Source organism: Centruroides vittatus, unplaced genomic scaffold, assembly GCF_030686945.1.
Source record: "Centruroides vittatus isolate TY-2023 unplaced genomic scaffold, ASM3068694v2 contig_375, whole genome shotgun sequence".
NCBI lineage: Eukaryota > Metazoa > Arthropoda > Arachnida > Scorpiones > Buthidae > Centruroides > Centruroides vittatus.
Genome location: NW_027122197.1, coordinates 1,771,928 through 1,792,927, shown reverse-complemented (window position 1 = coordinate 1,792,927; position 21,000 = coordinate 1,771,928). Strand labels below are relative to the sequence as shown.

Here is a 21,000-nt window from a genome sequence, read left to right as displayed (position 1 = left end):
ATTGATAGCCTCCAAGAGTCAGGAAAAATATGTTCTGTCCATATTCTGTTAAACAGATTCAGAAGGTTACTAAGGGAATTGTTTGACAGATTTTTTATCATGCTGTAGTGGATTTTATCCGGACCTACAGCAGTATTCCCCGAGCGAGAGATTGCTGTACATAGTTCTATTCTGCTGAATGGCACATTATATTCCTCATTAGATGGGGAGTGGAAGTTTAGATATTGTTTTTCAGTTTGGACTTTATAAGCCTGAAAATCCCTTGTATACATAATATTGCTGGATGAAGACGAAAATGTTTCACCCAACAAATCAGCAATACCTTTTATGTCACTGATTATTGTGCCATTACTTTCCAGCATGGACAGAGAGTGAGAAGCATATTTTCCATTGATTTTATGGATTTTATCCCAGACTGCTTTTGAGCTGGTGGAAGATGTTATGCTAGAAACATACTTCCTCCAAGAATCCCTTTGGCTTTGCCTTCTTATTTTTCTGGCATTAGCCTTTGCTTTCTTAAAAGCAACCAAATTGTTAGCAGTGGGGTATCTTCTGAAAATCCCCCATGCTTTCTTTTGCTTTTTAAATGCTGCCTCGCAATTCTGATCCCACCATGGTTTCGGATGTTTTGGATATCTGGTTGACGTTTTCCCCATTGTTTTTTCGGCTGCCTGAATAATACTGGAAGTGACAACTTCGACTGCATCATTGATATCAGCAGTATTGACCATTTCCTCAGTGACGTTAGCCAAAGAGGAAAAAGCAGGCCAATCTGCCGTTTCAAGTTTCCAGCGTGGTGGACGGGCTGTTTCACAGCTTTCTCTGCCTCGGTATTTTAGAAATATTGGGAAGTGGTCACTGGAAAGTGGATTAGATCCAACCTCCCATGTAAACGCTGAAAACAGATTTGGGGTTGCTAATGATAGATCAATGGCAGTGAATGTTCTTGTTGGGGCGTGGAAGTATGTCACTTCTCCAGTATTAAATAAATATAGTTGGTGATTACCTATGAATCTTTCAATGGCTCTGCCTCGACGGTTGATATCGTGACTGCCCCACATTGGATTGTGACCATTGAAATCACCAAGTAAAAGGAAAGGAGTTGGCAGCTGTTCAACCAATGCATCCAATTCATCGTCATTGACTCTGACATCTGGTGGCAAGTATATGGAACAAACTGTGACAGTGACGCCCATAGATATTCTGACTGCCACAGCTTGCAGCTCTGTTGTTATTTGTACCGGAAAAGACGGGATGCGGTTTGAAACCAGTACAGCCACACCTCCACTGGCGCGGGTGTGGCTGTCGTCATCTTTACGGTAAAGATCGAATCCTTTTAAAGAAATTCTTTCTCCAGGTTTTAGATGTGTTTCCTGGAGTGCCACGCAGAGAGATGAGGTAGAGTATGTCAGGTGTTTAACGTCAGAGAAGTTGTTGCGGAAACCACGACAGTTCCATTGGATTATTTTATAATCCATTATGTGTTTGAGGTAGCATTCTTTGCGAGGGTATCCCTCTTTAATTTAACAGGGGGTCTCTCTTTTGGAGGTGACTTTGGTTTTGTAACCTCCGTATTAGTCTCTTCATCAGAAAAGTCAGAGATCTCACTCATAGACTGAGTCTCTGACTTTTTAGCTGATTTAGAGAGGGCAACTTTTACTTTTTGCTTGTTAAGTGGGTTTTTATTGGCCTTTTTTGAACCCACATTTCTTGTTATTACCCCTGTTTTAGGTAGGGGTGTCTTGGTCTTCTTGCTCTCCTTTTCTGGTGTTTGGGTAGATGGCAGTATTAAACATTTCGCATGGCGGGTAAAGGATTCACTTGGAGAGACAGAGATATCTGTTTGAACCGCACAAGTGTTTGTTGATTTCAAGACAGCAGCAAATGTTTTTTGTTTCAGTGGTGCACTTGAAGTGACCATGCGGCGAGCCTCTGGGTATGGTAGGTTGTTGACTGTTTTCACTCGCTGGATCTCTTTCTCTCTCTGCCATGCAGGGCATTTTCGGGAGTAGGCAGGATGGGCATCCTTGCAGTTTACACAGCATGGGGTAGTTTTACATTCGGTACTCTCGTGACCTTCAGTCCCACACTGTGCCCATACGCTTTTCCCTCGGCAAGATGTTTGTGAATGTCCAAATCGCTGGCATTTAAAGCAACGCAGCGGATTTGGAACATACGGGCGAACTGGACAGCGTAGATACCCTGCTGTAATAACAGATGGCAAAGTTGGTTTATTAAATGTCAAAATAAGATGTTTCGTAGGAATAACTTGTCATCCCGACGAATGGAGATGCATCGGACAGCAGTGACGCCTTGGTCTGAAAGACCGATCTGAATGTCTGATTCATCTTCAGACATCAGATCAATTTCAGATATCACACCACGTGATGAGTTTAGGCTTCCGTGTGGTGTGACAGTGACTTCCATTTCTCCCAGAGTCTTTGTTTGCAGAAGTTTTGCCGATTGTTGTGGAGAAGCTGTTTCCACCAGTAAATCTCCCGATCTTAATTTTTATATTTTTTTCAACTGTCCTATGGTCGATTCAAACAATTTTTGAATCAAGAATGGCGATACTTTAGATAGAGGTTTTTCTCCAGTTGCATGCACTATTAAGTAAGCAGGTTGGCTGGAGTTCTGGTCTTCTGTCACTTGTTTTGTTGTTTTAAAATCCATATTTAAGAATTTACATTCAGCTCCTAGTGACCCCACCCACCATGGGGCCCAACAGGGGGATGCCGTCACATGGGAGACTCTCATAGACCGTCGCACCAGGGTTTTCCAGGAGCTATACCCTCACAATGCAGTGAGAAGAGCACACCTTGTCTGACGTGTCTGCCCGGTCTGCATCGATCGGTTGACTCCAAGCCGAGGTCAAATATGACTCAACGACCAGCCGATTGACTCAAACGGAGCCTGATTTGAGCCTCCCGTTTATCCGAAGCAGGGGTCAAAGCAGTGTGTTGGGGACGGTATGTTGCCCCTCAACTACCAGGATCCCCCTTTCCGGCATACAAGCCACCACGCACACCAAACACGTGGGTGAGCGTTCAGATTTCAGGGATGGTAAAGAAGAGATACTAAACCATCTCTGGGAGGTCCCCTCACCACAGACAGGAACCCACATCGAGGGGAATAGAAATTCTGACTGCCACAGCTTGCAGCTCTGATGTTATTTGTACCAGTAATAACGGGATGCAGTTTGAAACCAGTATAGCCACACCTTCACTGGCGCGGTTGTGGCTATCATCATCCTTGCGGTAGAATCCAAATCCTTTTAAAGATATTTTTTCTCCAGGTTTTAAATGTGTTTCCTGGAGTGCCACGCAGAGAGATGTGGTAGGTGATGTCAAGTGTTTAACGTCAGAGTAGTTGTTGCGGAAACCACGACAGTTCCACTGAATTATTTTATAATCCATTATGTGTTTGATACAGCATTCTTTGCAAAAGTGTCCCTCTTCAATTTAACTGATGATTTTCCTTTTAGAGGCGATGTTGTTTGGGTCACCTCCAGTTTATTCTCTTCGTCAGAGATATCAGAGAACTCACTCATCGACTGAGCCTCCGATATTTTGGATTTGGAGAGTGCTGCTTTCACTCTCTGTTTGTTTAGTGGGTTCTTACTCGCTTTTTTGGAACCCACATTCCTAGTTGTTATCCCAGTTTTTGGTAGAGGTGTTTTTGCTTTTGTACTTTCCTGTTCTGGTGTTTTCATAGATGACAGTATTAAACATTTCGCATGGCATGTAAAAGATTCACTTGGGGATACAGAAATCTCTGTTTGAACCCCACATGTGTTAGTAGATTTCAACACGGCAGCAAATGTCTTTTGTTGCATAGGTGCACTTGGAGTGACCATACAACGAGCCTCTGGATATGATGTGTTTTTCACAGTTGGATCTCTTTTTCTCTTTGCCATGCGGTACACTTTCGTGAGTAGGAAGGATGGGCATCTTTGCAGTTCACACAGTGTGGCGTACTTTCACATTCAGTACTGTTGTGACCTTCAGTTCCACACTGTGCGCACAAGTTTTTGCCTCGACAAGAGGTCTGGGAATGTCCAATTCGTTGGCATTTAAAGCAACGCAGCGGATTTGGAATATACGGACGAACTGCGCAGCGCAGATATCCTGCTGTAACGAAAGATGGCAGTGTCGGGTTGTTGAATGTGATAATTAAATGTTTAGTGGGTATCAACTTGCCGTCTCGACGGATCGAAATGCGTCGGACAGAAGTGACACCTTGGTCCGAGAAACCGATCTGAATGTCTGATTCGTCTTCAGACATCAAGTCAAACTCAGATATCACACCACGTGATGAGTTCAAACTTCCGTGTGGTGTGACCGATATTCCCATGTCTCCAAGAGTTGTAATTGACAAAAGCTTTGTTGTTTGTTGAAGAGAGGCTGTTTCTACAAGTAAGTCCCCTGACCTCAATTTTTGAATTTTTTTCAAATGCCCAATGGTTGATTCAAACAGCTTTTGAATCAAAAAGGGGGAACACTTAGCAAGGGGTTTTTCTCCAGTTGCATGTACTATTAAGTAAGCAAGTTGGCTGGAGGTCTTTACTTTGGTCGCTTGAATTGAGTTTTTGCAATCCATATTTAAAAATGTATATTCAGCTCCTAGTGACCCCACCCACCATGGGGCCCAACAGGGGGATGCCGTCACATGGGAGATTCCCATAGACCGTCGCACCAGGGTTTCCCAGGAGCTATACCCTCACAATGCAGTCGAGAAGAGCACACCTTGTCTGACGTGTCTGCCCGGTCTGCATCGATCGGTTGACTCCAAGCCGAGGTCAAGAATGACTCAACGACCAGCCGATTGACTCAAACGGAGCCTGATTTGAGCCTCCCGTTTATCCGAAGCAGGGGCCAAAGCAGTGTGTTGGGGACGGTATGTTGCCCCTCAACTACCAGGATCCCCCTTTCCGGCATACGGGTCACCACGCACGGCAAACACGTGGGTGGGCGTTCAGATCCCAGGGATGGTAAAGAAGAGTTACTAAACCATCTCTGGGAGGTCCCCTCACCACGGACAGGAACCCACATCGAGGGGCTTTGGAAAGGACTGGAAAAGTTCGTAAGAGACACAGAAGCCCTACTGCCGGACTTCCAAGGTGAAACAACGCGATATCGACGGGATCAGGGAGAAGTAGATGTCAGCGATGTGGAAGATGAAGACGATGGAGAAGACAGCGGAAGTGACACCGATGACGACAGCGATGATGATTTCTCTCGAGGTTCTTATCCCAGTGACTGAACAGACTGTTCTCTTGCTTACCAATCGTAAAACAATATCTTTCGAACTTTGCATCCATTCATTATGCATCGCCGACCATCTGTAAATTACGCGATAATGTTTATAAGAATTAAATGTGATATGTATGTACTTATCATGCTCTAGATGTAATAACATTTATGTCGGTAGGCCTCTGAAAGTAAGAGGAATGTAAATAGTGTAAATATGTTAAACTGTTTAATAGTTTTAATCACTTAATGTACTCGCGAAAATTCTGTCGGCCAAACTCTGAAGGAATGACGGATTGTAAATATTAATATTATGTATATATGTAATAGTGATTGTTTGTACTTTACTCCCAGCGTTATGACGGAAATACTGTCAAACAACTTCGGTCAGAGAGAGGAAATGTTAATGTGTTGGACTGTTCCACTCTTTTCAATAATTTCGCCGTTCAGCCCGTGAAGTATTGGGAATCGTACATATTGTACATATATATTAATTGTAAATCTGGATATTATTGTGAATTTACTTGTAAAGGTCGCCTTTGGCGGCCTGAGTCAAAGAAACCGCCCGACTGAGATAATTGCTCCCACCTGGAGCCGGGGCCATAAACGGCCAGAAAGATCAAAGGTGTAGCGTCTCCACTTAAGGGTCAATGTGTTGGCCACGTGCCGGCCAGCTTGGGAAAATAAATGTAAATAAAGCACGGACGCAAATCTAAGCTACGTCGGCGGGAAATAGGGCGGACGTCTTTGAAGGCTCTAAGAAAGGGAAGGAACTGATTGGTCACAGGAGGTAATAGCAGAATCCCTTAAATTGGAAGGGTGGCAGAAAAACGAGGAGAAAGGGCGAGAGACCGGATACGTGGTGGTCTCTAACACTAGGTAGGCCTTTGAGGCGTATAGAGAGAGTGTTCTCCTCTTGGAAAGTCCTCTGGAAAAAGGTTGGTGTAGAGACGGACGACCACACGGTTAAGCCATCTCCGGAAAAGTGACTCGTGTTCCCCGGCCAGACAAGCCGACGTGCGGCATCACAGCTTCGGTACATTAGCGTACCTAATGTTATTGCATAGTGTACATCTTTGTAAATATTTGTAAATAAACTGTATATAACCACTTATTGAGTGTGGAGGTGTGACTTTCCACGGACCATCTAACGGACAATCTCGAGGCGTAAAGAACAACTCGGGACGGAACATTTGTAAGGATCACGTGACGAGTAATAAGGACCTTCACTTTACTGTTGTCAACCCTCGAGAAAGAGGGACCGTATATAAGTCTATTATTGTATGTAACCGCAAAGTTTTGTCGGTAATCCTCTCAGAGAAGTTTGTAACACATTTTCTTATCTCACATTGTAATTGTATTTTTTGGCTGTAAATAAATGCTGATGCAGACGCCGTGGGGTCCCATAAGGACCCAGGTTGCTCTTTTCACACTATCCTATTTCCCTATATTTCTTCTTCTTCCTCTAACTTCTTCTTTTACTCAAACTCTTCCTTCATCTTCTTATAGGGCTTATGTCTGTTGCTCTATACAGATAGCCCTCACACTCTTTCAGAATGTCTAATTGCTCTCGAGGTGGCGCATAGTCGCGAGTCTTTGTACATGTGGTGTCTATCGCTCTGTTTTTCGATCGTGATTTCTCGTGGATTATTGCTCGGATATTCAGAAATAACACACCGTTGGAAAGTACTCATCGTGGCGAACAAGTAGGTGTTATTGTTTTTAAAATCGGTTTCTTTTTCGACGTGTTACGGGCATCCGTAACTTTAGCTTTTGTTCGGGCCCCATTGACCCCCTATATGTTCGCGGGAGTTTTTTCGTTTCGACAAAACGTAAACAATAGAGCACTTAACAATCCTGTAAAGTTTCGTCGGCCTACGTTTGTTATTAAAACTTTAAAATTCGACTCTAGACAAAGGAACTGTCTTTGTTGTCTAAGCCGTTCGGCGTTTTATAGCTGTTCGGCGGTGGTTACTCGATCGGCGTGTTGTTAACCATTCAGCGCTCTTCTTAGCCGATCGGCGTTTTTGCGCTGTTCGGCGTTCTCGTCATTTGCAAGCTTTTGTTTGGGTTTCCCCACTCAGTTACGGATTTTCTGAGCATTTCGTGGGGTTCTTCTCTTCAGTTAGTTAGTTTAATTTAGTTCTCTATTTACTTTATTTTGCATTGCAATATTTATATTGTCTTATGGAGGATATCGATCAGACTGGTGAATCGGATTCAGAGGACACTTCTCTTGATCCAGGAAGGGATCTTTTGGCTTATGATCGTACAGAGATCCAGCCTTTGTCCACTGAAGACATCATCATCAGAGAGGCTAAGGCTCAGACTAGGAAGATACTGGATCTTCTCCCAGAGCCATACAAAACGATTATTAAAAGTGACAATCGGAGGGTAGTAAAGGACGGGATCATAAACCTGTTTTCTGCCATCCAGCAGATGTATCGCATACTGAAGGATCTTCGTGCGGGTATGGACACCCAAGGGGGCACACTACCTAACTTGGATGAAACCATAAGGGGCAACGGTCCTACTGTACGTCTGGGTAACCATGTATGTGTCCAGCCCTCCTATGCTGATGCAGTTAAGGCTTCTCCTAAACACAGCCAAACTACAAAAGCCATTCATAGTAAAGCTTTGTCAGGGGGTAACAGTGCTGTTCTTTTGTACCCTAACGCAGAGGAGCCCGATAAAATCGACATGGGTGAAGTTATTGGGCACATTAAGAAAACGATCCAACCTCAGCAAATTAAAGTGAAAGTAAAAGAGGTAAAAAGGGTGAAAGATAATGGCGTGTGATAATGGCGGCCACAGTGGGTAGCGAACAGGAGGGTTGGTTGGTTGGTTGGTTGGTTAAAGTTTATTGGCACAAGGGCCACATAGGCCAAGCTGCGCCACAACTTATGGTATATATATGTACATAAATAACAATAAACAATAAAAATCAACAAAACAAAAAACAAAGAACCAATAACAAAAATATACAACAATTAAACTGCATGGGTTTTGTAACAACAAGATGTATATAGATATAAATAAATAAATAATTAATTAAATTTCTTTATAAATATTTGTAACTTTTAAAAAGTTCAATAATTTATCAACATTTGGCCTCTGGCCCAAAATCTCTTTAAAACTTGCATTTCCAAAATGCTGCCTACGAATCCGTTCAGAGGCGATGCAATTGCTCAGTATGTGCTTAACACTTACATTACAGTTGCAATACTGACATACAGGCTGGTCATCACCCTTCAAAAGGTATTGATGAGTCAGTCGAGTATGTCCAATTCTCAAACGAGTAAGAATGACCTCAGATCTTCTGTCATAGGGTTTCTTCTGTGTCCAATTTTCTATCACAGGTTTGATCTCGTGTAGTTTATTGTGGACTTGTACGTTCCACACATTTTGCCATCTCTCCTCTAGTCGTTTTTTAACAACTAGCTTCAAGTCACCTCCTTCAATAAACATTGTATGCTGAGAAGGTCTTGCTGACTTTGCAGCTGCGTCAGCTTCTTCATTTCCTCTTATACCTACATGGCCTGGGACCCAACAAAATTTTATAGAGAAATTCCTCGCAAAAAGATGGCAAATCAGCTTACGAATTTTAATCACTATGGAGTGAGAACTAGGTTCATACGAGATCAAAGCCTGAAGTGCACTAACTGAGTCAGTGTAAATCATGCAGCAACGATGACCTTTCCTATTTATATACTTTAAGGCTAAATAAATAGCCTGCAACTCCGCAGTAAAAATGGAGGAATTTGGTGCGATTTGTTCTGCCACAATTTCATTCTGACAGACAAAGGCTGACCCAACGTAATCATCCGATTTAGACCCATCAGTGTATATAGGAATTAAATTCCTGTCACGATGTCGAATTTCAGCAAAGTACTGTCTATACATGTAATCTGGGGTGGATTCCTTAGGAAATTGCTTTAAGCTAAGATCGACATTTATCACAGGAGTTGACCAAGGTGATATACTATAAAGCTCAGGCTGTGAAATGTTACCCATATCCAGGTCGATCGTGCTGCTGACATTCTCCATTCTTATGCTGAATGTAGGGACACTACTTGGGCGGGCTGCAAATAATCTTATCAGCTGAGTATCTGATACTATACAATCAACTGAAGATTTAATCTGAGATTTCTGCTTAATATAATAGAACAGAGACAACTGCTCTCTCCTGAGAGATAGTGGAGGCTCATAAGCATCCACGTACAAACTTTGGACAGGAGAAGTTCGAAATGCACCAGTGCACAAACGCAATGCTTGATGGTGGATTGGATCCAGCATCCGAAGAGTAGATTCTCGCGTAGAGCCATAGACAACGCTTCCATAGTCCAGCTTAGAGCGAACGAGGGCTCTATATATCCTAAGCATCAAACATTTGTCTGCTCCCCAGGATGAGCAGCACAGTACCTTTAAAAGGTTCAGAGATTTTAAACATCTACTCTTCAAATTGCGCAAGTGTGATAAGAACGTCAGTTTTTGGTCAAACACAACACCCAAAAACTTTGCCTCATTGACTATTGGGATTTTAACCCCATTTAGGTGAATTTCCGGGTCCAGGTGCAAACCACGCCTTCGGCAAAAGTGGATACAGGAGGTCTTCTCTGCATTAAAAGTAAAACCATTGATCTTGGACCAATTGTCTATGCGGTTTAGCGAGGTTTGCAGCTGTCTCTCGATGAAACCCATGTTACTAGACTGGCAGGAGATCTGAAAGTCATCCACATACAGAGTGTGTTTCACACTGGGAGGAAGACACTTAGCTATGCTGTTAATTTTTACTAGGAACAGAGTCACACTCAAAATACAACCTTGAGGAACACCTTCTTCTTGTGTGAAAGGCCTAGAAAAAGTGTTGCCCATCCTGACTTGGAATCTACGATTCTGCAGGAAGTTTTTTATAAAAATTGGCAAATTACCCCGCAATCCGAATTTGTGCAGATCACGGAGTATACCGTATCGCCAGCAGCGATCGTAGGCCTTCTCTATATCAAAAAACACAGACACTAAGTGCTGCCGTCTAACAAACGCTTCGCGTATAGATGTTTCAAGAATTACTAAATTGTCTGTGGTACTTCTGTTCCTACGAAATCCACTCTGATGTGGTGAAAAGTAGTTCTTTTCCTCTAAGAGGAACATCAGGCGTCTGTTTACCATTCTCTCGAAAAGTTTGCAGAGACAACTAGTCAGAGAAATTGGTCTATAATTAGAGGGATTTTTGTGGTCTTTACCTGGCTTGGGTATGGGAATGATGATAGATAGCCTCCAAGAGTCTGGAAAAGTATGTTCTGTCCATATTCTGTTAAACAGATTCAGAAGATTACTGAGGGAATTGTCTGATAGATTTTTAATCATGCTGTAGTGGATTTTATCCGGGCCTACAGCAGTATTCCCCGAGCGAGAGATTGCTGTACATAGTTCTATTCTGCTGAATGGCACATTATATTCCTCATTAGATGGGGAGTGGAAGTTTAGATATTGTTTTTCAGATCGCACTTTGTAAGCCTGAAAATCCTTTGTATACATAATATTGCTGGATGAGGACGAAAATGTTTCACCCAAACAATCAGCAATACCTTTTATGTCACTGATTATTGTGCCATTATTTTCCAGCATGGACAGAGAGTGAGAAGCATATTTCCCATTAATTTTATGGATTTTATCCCAGACCGCTTTTGAGCTGGTGGAAGATGTTATGCTAGATACATACTTCCTCCAAGAATCCCTTTGGCTTTGCCTCCTTATTTTTCTGGCATTTGCCTTTGCTTTTTTAAAAGCTATCAAATTCTCAGCAGTGGGGTATCTTCTGAAAATCCCCCATGCTTTCTTTTGTTTTTTAAATGCTGCCTCACAATTCTGATCCCACCATGGTTTCGGATGTTTTGGATATCTGGTTGACGTTTTCCCCATTGTTTTTTCGGCTGCCTGAATAATACTCGATGTGACAACTTCTACTGCATCATTGATATCGGCAGTATTGACCATTTCCTCAGTGATGTTAGCCAAAGAGGAAAATGTAGGCCAATCTGCCGTTTCAAATTTCCAGCGTGGTGGACGGGCTGTTTCACAGCTTTCTCTGCCTCGATATTCTAAAAATATTGGGAAGTGGTCGCTGGAAAGTGGATTACATCCAACCTTCCATGTAAACGCTGAAAACAGATTTGGACTAGCTAATGTCAAATCAATGGCAGTAAATGTTCTTGTTGGGGCGTGGAAGTATGTCACTTCTCCAGTATTAAATAAATAGAGTTGGTGATTGCCTATAAATCTCTCAATGGCCCTGCCTCGACGGTTTATGTCGGGACTGCCCCACATTGGGTTGTGGCCATTGAAATCACCGAGTAAAAGGAATGGAGTCGGCAGTTGTTCAACCAAGGCATCCAATTCATCTTCATCAATTCTGACATCTGGTGGCAAGTATATGGAACAAACTGTGACAGTAACGCCAATTGAAATTCTGACTGCCACAGCTTGCAGCTCTGTTGTTATTTGTACCGGTAAGGACGGGATGCGGTTTGAAACCAGTATAGCCACACCTCCGCTGGCACGGTTGTGGCTATCGTCATCCTTACGATAAAGATTGAATCCTTTTAAAGAAATATTTTCTCCAGGTTTCAGATGGGTTTCCTGGAGTGCCACACAGAGAGATGAGGTAGATAATGTCAAGTGTTTAATGTCAGAAAAGTTGTTGCGGAAACCACGACAGTTCCATTGGATTATTTTGTTATCCATTATGTGTTTGAGGTAGCATTCTTCGCAAAAGTGTCCCTCTTCAATTTCACAGAGGATTTTCCTTTTGGAGGTGAAATTGGTTGTGGCACCTCCATATTATTCTCTTCATCAGAGATATCAGAGAACTCACTCATAGATTGAGCCTCTGATTTTTTAGATTTAGAGAGAGCTGCTTTCACTCTCTGTTTGTTTAGTGGGTTCTTACTTGCCTTCTTAGAACCCAGGTTTCTTGTTGTGACCCCTGTTTTAGGTAGGGGTGCTTTTGCTTTTAGATTCTCTTTTTCTGGTGTTTCTTTTGATGGGATCAGTAGACATTTCGCATGGCAAGTGAGAGATTCTTTCGGAGAAACTGAAATATTCGTTTGAACTGCACATGTCTTTGTGGATTTCAAAACAGCTGCAAATGTCTTCTGTTTCAATGGTGCACTTGAAGTGACCATGCGCCGAGCCTCTAGGTAAGGTATGTTGCTAACTGTTTTCACTCGTTGGATTTCTTTCTCTCTCTGCCATGCAGGGCATTTCCGGGAGTAGGCAGGATGGGCGTCTTTGCAATTCACACAGCATGGAGTATTGGTACACTCAGCACTCTGGTGACCTTCACTTCCACACTGTGCACATACGCTCTTTCCTCTGCAGGATGTTTGAGAATGTCCAAACCGCTGGCATTTGAAGCAGCGCAGTGGGTTTGGAACATATGGTCGAACTGGACAGCGCAGATATCCTGCAGTAACAAATGATGGTAATGTTGGCTTTCCAAAAGTGAGAATGAGATGTTTAGTTGGTATCAACTTGCCATCACGACGAATGGAGATGCGTCGGACAGCAGTGACACCTTGATCTGAAAGACCGATCTGGATATCTGATTCATCTTCAGACATCAGATCGACCTCAGATATCACACCACGTGATGAGTTCAAACTTGCGTGTGGTGTGATGGTGACTGTTATGTCTCCTAGAGATGTCATTTTCAAAAGCTTTGCTGACTGTTGAGAGGAGGCTGCTTCTATCAGTAGGTCCCCTGACCTCAATTTTTGTATTTTCTTTAAATGTCCAATAGTTGATTCAAACAACTTTTGAATTAGGAAAGGGGAACACTTAGACATCGGTTTTTCAGTAGTACTATGTACTATGAGATAAATTGGTTGGTTGGAGGAACTGACCTCCTTTGGTTGTGATGCAATGGTGCTTGTGGTTTTTGAATTTGTTGAATCCATGTTTAAAAATAACTATTCAGCTCCTAGTGACCCCACCCACCATGGGGTCCAACAAGGGGATGCCGTCACATGGGAGACTCCCATAGACCGTCACACCAGGGTTTCCCAGGAGCTATACCCTCACAATGCAGTCAAGAAGAGCACATCTTGCCTGACGTGTCCGCCCGGTCTGCATCGATCGGTTGACTCCAAGCCGAGGTCAAGAATGACTCACCGACCAGCCGATTGACTCAAACGGAGCCTGATTTGAGCCTCCCGTTTATCCGAAGCAGGGGCCAAAGCAGTGTGTTGGGGACGGTATGTTGCCCCTCAACTACCAGGATCCCCCTTTCCGGCATACGGGCCACCACGCACGGCAAACACGTGGGTGGGCGTTCAGATCCCAGGGATGGTAAAGAAGAAATACCAAACCATCTCTGGGAGGTCCCCTCACCACGGACAGGAACCCACATCGAGGGGCGAACAGGAGGGACAAACGTTGAAACAAGTTATTGAAAACATACAGGAGGTAAAGGAAAAAATTAGGTGTAGAATCTCCAACGGGAGAAAACCAAGAATTATTCTTCTGAATGTCCCCTTCAGTGTTCCCGAGGTAATGGTTGAACAGAATGACATCTGGGGAGAGTTTACTAAAAACCAAATTGTAGAAAATTGCCAAATTAGCACGGTCATCAAAAGCGGGAAAACAAAAGAAAACTGCGGCCACGTAGTAATGATTGTCTCACCCTTAATTCGCAGAATTTTAGTAGCTCATAGACAAATCTACCTTTCATGGGCCTCAATACGTGTCGATGACTTTGTTCCCGTGACACGTTGTTTCAAGTGTTGCAGGTTTGGGCACTGGGCTAGGGAGTGTAGGCAAGAACAAACCTGTAGCCAATGCTCTCGGGATCATATATTTAAAGATTGTCAACAGAAAAATTGCACACCATCCTGCATTAACTGCAAGCGTAACAACAAGAACCTACCACTCAAAAAGAAAACAGCGACCAATCATAATGCTCTAAGTGCTAACTGCCCATTACTGCTCAGAATTAAAGAACAGATGATTAAGAAAATGGACTATGAATTATAGTCAAACAAGCAGCTCTATTCTGTCAATAGCCAACCAACCGACTTTGAATGGCAGGAAGAATATTACTATTATACAATTTAATCTACAAAGGAGGAAGGCCCCATCATCACTAATAGTCAAAACTGCGGAGGACTGGAACACAGATATCATAATTGTTCAGGAACCGTATCTCTATAAGGGCAATCTTATGAATTATTATAACTGGAGGACGATCCCTCCACGTGGAACTATTTTAAACCCCAAGACAGCTATCCTGATTAGAAACCTGCACCTCACTGCTCAGTTTGCACCACATCTCTCAACCAAAAATGTTACCACGTGCACCATTTCTCTTAACCAGGAAAGCATATTCATCTCAAGTATTTACTCTTCACCTCTTGAAAATATAGAGCCGATGCTTACTGATTTAGACAACATCAGCCAAACGATCGCTGACAGGCCATGGCTCATAGCAGGGGACACCAACGCCAAGTCCTATCTGTGGCATAGTCCCATTGAGGATAGTAGGGGCTTTCGTATGCTAGAGCTAATTGCGGCACTGCATCTTACGTCTTGCAATGTCAGTCCCCTAGCAACTTACCACTCCCCCAGAGGCAACAGCTGGGTGGATGTTGTTTTGGCCAGCACCCACATGGCTCCGAAAATTACCTACTGCACTACTATTGATAAACCCACAGCAAGCGACCATCGCTATATAAAGATTAACATGGAAATAAAAGCTATAAGCACCGTCGTTGGTTTCTCATACGAGCAAACCCATTGGCCCTCATACTGGCAATATATTCAAGACAACTGGGACCCTGAAGGGCCCATCATAGCCATGAATGAGTGGGGAATTGATAACTGCATCGCTAAACAAACGGACCTAATGCACAACAGTTATCATATCACGAGTAAAAGAATACCTAATACCAGGACTAATGCTCCGTGGTGGGACAGAAAACTTGATACCCATCGCCGTAAAGTCCGAAGTCTCAGGAGGCAATATCAGAGGCAGACAAACGAACAGGACAGACTTAATCTGAAGGCAATTTACATAAATAAATTTAACGACTACAAAACCTTGATAAACAAAAAACGACACAAATCTTGGAGGCACTATTGCAGTAAATTCAACGACCCATGGACAGACCCCTACTACATAGCCTTTAAAGGCAAACGCAAATCGGACATTCCCTCCTCTCTCAAGACCTCTGACGAAACATACACGAACTCTATAAACAAAACCCTCGATAAACCATTCAATTATCACTTCCCTTGGGACGACCCAAATCAGCACTCAGACCAGCAACAGGAAATAAGGGGCAACAGTGACTACCCCACGAACCCAGATAACGACCAAGCATTCTCTGGCAACGAGATCAACCATGCTATCAAGGTAATTAATAACAAAAAAGCCCCGGACACCAATCAGATTACAGGTAAAATGCTCAAGGAGGCCTTCGCTGCGATACTGGTGACTTTCACTACTCTGTTTAATCGTTGCCTGACCCTGGGCTACTTTCCTAAGGCCTGGAAAAGTGTGTCAATTAAATTCATGAAGAAAAAACCTAACGACACTTCGCATTTGCCTAAAGATTATAGGCCCATAAGTCTCTCATCCATTTTCGGCAAAGTCCTCGATAGACTGACTATTAATAGGGTCCTTAACTTCCTCAAAAGGAAAAAGTTAATTAGCCAGAACCGACATGGCTTTCTTCAGGGCAAATCAACAATTACGGCACTAAACAACATCATAGAGTACATCAGATCGGCGAAGAGAGGTTCTAAGCATACTCTCATGATATCAATAGACTTTAGAGGAACATTCGATAACCTTTGGTGGCCCGCCATCTTACGTCAACTTCAAGTCTACAGGTGTCCGAGCAACCTCTTCTACATAATCAAGAGTTTCATAAGTGACAGAAAAGTGGGCTACTATAACAACACCATGACATCAGTGATTTTAGCCAAAGAGGAAAATGCAGGCCAATCTGCCGTTTCAAGTTTCCAGCGTGGTGGACGGGCTGTTTCACAGCTTTCTCTGCCTCAGTATTTTAGAAATATTGGAAAGTGGTCACTAGAGAGTGGATTAGATCCAACCCCCCATGTAAATGCTGAAAACAAGTTTGGACTAGCTAATGATAAATCAATGGCAGTGAATGTTCTTGTTGGGGCATGGAAGTATGTAACTTCTCCGGTATTAAATATATACAGTTGGTGATTGCCTATAAATCTCTCAATGGCCCTGCCATGACGATTGATGTCGGGACTGCCCCACATTGGGTTGTGACCATTGAAGTCACCGAGTAAAAGGAATGGAGTTGGCAGCTGTTCAACCAAGTCATCCAATTCATCCTCATTGACTCTGACATCTGGTGGCAAGTATATGGAACAAACTGTGACAGTAATGCCAATTGAAATTCTGACTGCCACAGCTTGCAGCTCTGTTATTATTCGTACCGGTAAAGACGGGATGCGGTTTGAAACCAGTAGAGCCACACCTCCACTGGCGCGGGTGTGGCTGTCATCATCTTTACGGTAGAGATCAAATCCTTTTAAAGAAATCTTTTCTCCAGATTTCAAATGTGTTTCCTGAAGTGCCACGCAGAGAGATGGGGTAGACGATGTCAGGTGTTTAATGTCAGAGAAGTTGTTGCGGAAACCACGACAGTTCCATTGGATTATTTTATAATCCATTGTATGTTTGAGGCAGCATTCTTTGTAAACGTATCCCTCTTTAGTTTTACAGCCGATTTGCCTTTTGGAGGTGAGGCTGGTGGTGTAACCACCTTATTAGTCTCTTCATCTGAGAAGTCAGAGAACTCACTCATAGACTGAGTCTCTGATCTTTTAGATTTAGAGAGGGCTGATTTTAATTTTTGTTTGTTGCGTGGGTTCTTATTAGCGTTTTTTGAACCCACTTTTCTGGTTACTACCCCTGCTTTAGGTAGGGGTGTTCTTTTCTTTATACTCTCCTTTTCTTCTGTTTCTTTAGATTGAGTTAACAAACATCTAGCATGGTGAGTGAGAGATTCATTTGGTGAAACAGAAATGTCTGTCTGAACCCCACATGTGTTTGTGGACTTCAAAACAGCAGCAAATGTTTTCTGTTTCACTGTTGCACTTACAGTGACCATGCGCCGAGCCTCTGGGTAAGGTATGTTGTTAACTGTTTTTAGGCGTTGAATTTCTTTCTCTCTTTGCCATGCAGGGCATTTCCGGGAATAGGCAGGATGAGCATCTTGGCAGTTCACACAGTGTGGAGTACTTTTACATTCAGTACTGTTGTGACCTTCAGTTCCACACTGTGCACATAAGCTTTTGCCTCGGCAGGAGGTCTGGGAATGTCCAAATCGCTGGCATTTGAAACAACGCAGCGGATTTGGAATATACGGACGCACTTGACAACGTAGGTATCCTGCTGTAATAAAAGATGGCAATGTTTGCTTGTCGAACGTCAAAATTAAATGTTTTGTGGGTATGAACTTGCCGTCTCGACGGATCAAAATGCGTCAGACAGAAGTGACACCTTGGTCCGAGAGGCCGATCTGAATGTCTGATTCATTTTCACAAATCAAATCAAACTCAGATATCACACCACGTGATGAATTCAAACTGCCGTGTGGTGTAACTGATATTGCCATGTCTCCAAGAGTCTTTATTATCATAAGCTTTGTTGTTTGTTGAAAAGAGGCTGTTTCTACCAGTAAATCCCGACCTCAATTTTTGTATTTTTTTTAAATGCCCAATAGTTGATTCAAATAATTTTTGGATCAAAAAAGGGAAACACTTAGAGGTTTTTCTCCAGTTGCATGGACTACTAAATACGCTGGTTGACTGGAGGTCTTTTCATTTGTTTTCATTGTTGGCTTATCTAGGTTTTCTAGGTTTTTTGTTTTTGTGGAATCCATTATTAAGGAATAACCATTCAGCTCCTAGTGACCCCACCCACCACGGGGCCCAACAAGGGGATGTCATCACATGGGAGACTCCCATAGACCGTCACACCAGGGTTTCCCAGGAGCTATACCCTCACAATGCAGTCGAGAAAAGCACACCTTGTCTGATGTGTCCGCCCGGTCTGCATCGATCGGTTGACTCCAGGCCGAGATCAAGAATGACTCAACGACCAGCCGATTGACTCAAACAGAGCCTGATTTGAGCCTCCCGTTTATCCGAAGCAGGGGCCAAAGCAGTGTGTTGGGGACGTTATGTTGCCCCTCAACTACCAGGATCCCCCTTTCCAACATACAAGTCACCATGCACAACAAACACGTGGGTGGGCGTTCAGATTCCAGGGATGGTAAAAAGGAGTTTCTAAACCATCTCTGGGAAGTCTCCTCACCACGAGGAACCCACATCGAGGGGGGGGGCATTTTCAAGAGTAGGCAAGATGAGTATCCTTGCAGTTCACACAGCATAGGGTACTTTTACATTCAGTACGCTCGTGACCTTTAGTCCCACACTGTGCGCATACGCTTTTCTCTCGGCAAGATGTTTGTGATCAAGATGTCCAAATCTCTGGCATTTAAAGCAGTGGCAATGCAGCAGATTTGGAACGTACAGGCAAACTGGACAGCGCAGATAACCTGCTGTAATAACAGATGGCAAAGTCGGTTTATTAAATGTCAAAATAAGGTGTTTGGTAGGAATAAACTTGCCATCCTGACGAATGGAGATGCATCAGACAGCAGTGACGTCTTGGTCTGAAAGACCAATCTGAATATCCGATTCATCTTCAGACATCAGATCAATCTCAGATATCACACCACGTGATAAATTCAAACTTCCATGTGGTGTGACTGTGACTTCAATGTCTCCCAAATTCTTTATAGCTAAAAGTTTTGCCGATTGTTGAGGTGAGGCAGTTTCTACCAGTAGGTCCTCTGACCTCAATTTCTGTGTTTTCTTCAGGTGCCCAATAATTGAATCAAAAAAGGAAAGTATTTGGATAGAGGTTTTTCTCCAGTAGCATGCACTATCAAGTAGGATGACTGACTGGTACTGTGTTGATTTGTGTTTTTAGGCATGTCTGGATTTTTTGAGGTTTTAGAATCCATGATTGAGAAATGATATTTCAGCTCCTAGTGACCCCACCCACCATGGGGCCCTACGAGATGATGCAGTCACATTGGAGACTCCTATAGATCGTCACACCAGGGTTTCCCAGGAGCTATACCCTCACAATGCAGTCGAGAAAAGCACACCTTGTCTGACGTGTCCACCCGGTTTGCATCGATCGGTTGACTCCAAACTGAGGTCCAGAATGACTCAGCGACCAGCCGATTGACTGAAATGGGGCCTGATTTGAGCCTCCCGTTTATTCGAAGCAGGGGCGAAAGCAGTTATGTTGCCCCTCAACTTCCAGGATCCCCCTTTCCGGCATATGGGTCACCATGCATGGCAAACATGTAAGTGGGTGTTCAGATCCCAAGGATTATAAAGAAAGTTACTAAACCATCTCTGGGCGGTCCCCTCACCACGGACAGGAACCCACATCAAGGAACTATAAGAAAGGACAAATTGAAGACATTTAATGTATTGTTTCTTGAATATTTAATAAAGTTTTTAATTTTGTAATATATTATAAAATTTACATGGTAACATGTTATCATGTTATTAATGTGTTATTTCTGCTAAAAGAAGTTGAATAGTATCAACTACCTGAAGTTGGCCTTTCCAGCTCCCAGACAGAAATATATATCATAATATTATAATTCACTTCGTCAAACATTCTTCGATAGAATTCATTTCAGATTTGATAACAAAATAATTCTTTAGAAAGACGACAATTTGATTCAAAACAGTTTTGAAATCACATGATCTGACCATGCTTTTGAAAGATACAAGTGTTGAATTTTAAATGTCAAAGAAAAACTACAACTTGTAAAGTGTTCAGTTTTCACTTTTAGTTCCATCTTCAGTTCTTACAAGTATTGAAAATATTTTAACATAATCATTGAATTTGTTTCTTAAACAGAAAATTGTTTTGAAATCATATGTGAGAGTTTCTAAGCTACACAAGTCTACACGAAATTGACCAGTGAAAAAGTTAAAAGGTACACCAAACTTAAAATAAAAATAAACTATACCTGTCTTTTGGTGTTAAAATCATTACTTCAAAAGTTTTTAACTAGAAGAAAATACTTCTAACATTTCAAAATGTCATCTTCAGGCAGTATTAAATTATAATTCAAATATCATTTGAACAAGTATATTAAAAGAATCTAAATGAATGGTTTAAATCTTACCACATAGCTTTTATAGAAATTCAAACAGATCTAGAATAAATTTTTTAGATTAAATTAAGAATAATAGTAAGCATATTATCAATGAATACAAGAATAAAATAAAATCAAAAATCTTAGCTATCCTAAAATACGAATGTTATAATTTTAACATATTTTCATGTATCTATCAGGTCAGTCCATAAGTTCATGCATATTTTTATCTACAAAAAAAACAGCAAAAAATTTTAATTAAATTTTATTTCAATCTATAATGTATTCACCATTATTTTGTACAATTTCTTGCCATCTTGATGGTAGCTTTTTAATCCCGTCTTCGTAAAATGATTTCGGTTTTGAATCAAAATATTCAGAAATAGCCTTTTTTACATTGTTCTCATCCTCAAAAGTTTTCCCTTTTAAAAAATTCTGCAAACTGCAAAAAAGATGATAATCACTGGGAGCAATATCTGGCAAATATGGTGGATGAGGTAAAATTTCCCAGTTGT

The 21,000-nt window shown here is 42.3% G+C and overlaps 1 protein-coding gene and 1 long non-coding RNA gene across 2 annotated transcripts in view; both read right to left on the bottom strand.

The window, feature by feature from the left end:
- Positions 1-18,115, bottom strand: part of LOC136975573 (uncharacterized) — a 31,518-nt gene extending 13,403 nt beyond the window's left edge. Inside the window, exon 1 of the long non-coding RNA XR_010880800.1 lies at positions 17,983-18,115. This is a non-coding gene — a long non-coding RNA (uncharacterized lncRNA). The remainder of the gene's footprint in view (positions 1-17,982) is intronic.
- LOC136975574 (uncharacterized) lies at positions 1,361-4,599 on the bottom strand. Its single transcript, XM_067270662.1, has 2 exons — positions 4,179-4,599; positions 1,361-2,253 (listed from the first exon to the last, which is right to left on the bottom strand). The coding sequence occupies exons 1-2, from the start codon at positions 4,597-4,599 to the stop codon at positions 1,478-1,480; spliced, it is 1,197 nt and encodes a 398-aa protein (XP_067126763.1). The 3' UTR covers positions 1,361-1,477.
- Positions 18,116-21,000: the final 2,885 nt, after the last annotated feature.

Coding starts and splice junctions, on each gene's coding strand:
- LOC136975574 (XM_067270662.1), bottom strand. CDS start 4,599: ATGGATTGCAAAAACTCAATTCAAGCGACCAAAGTAAAGACCTCCAGC. Junction 2,254..4,178: donor CAAGTTGATACCCACTAAAC/ATTTAATTATCA, acceptor TTCCTACGAAAC/ATCTTATTTTGACATTTAAT.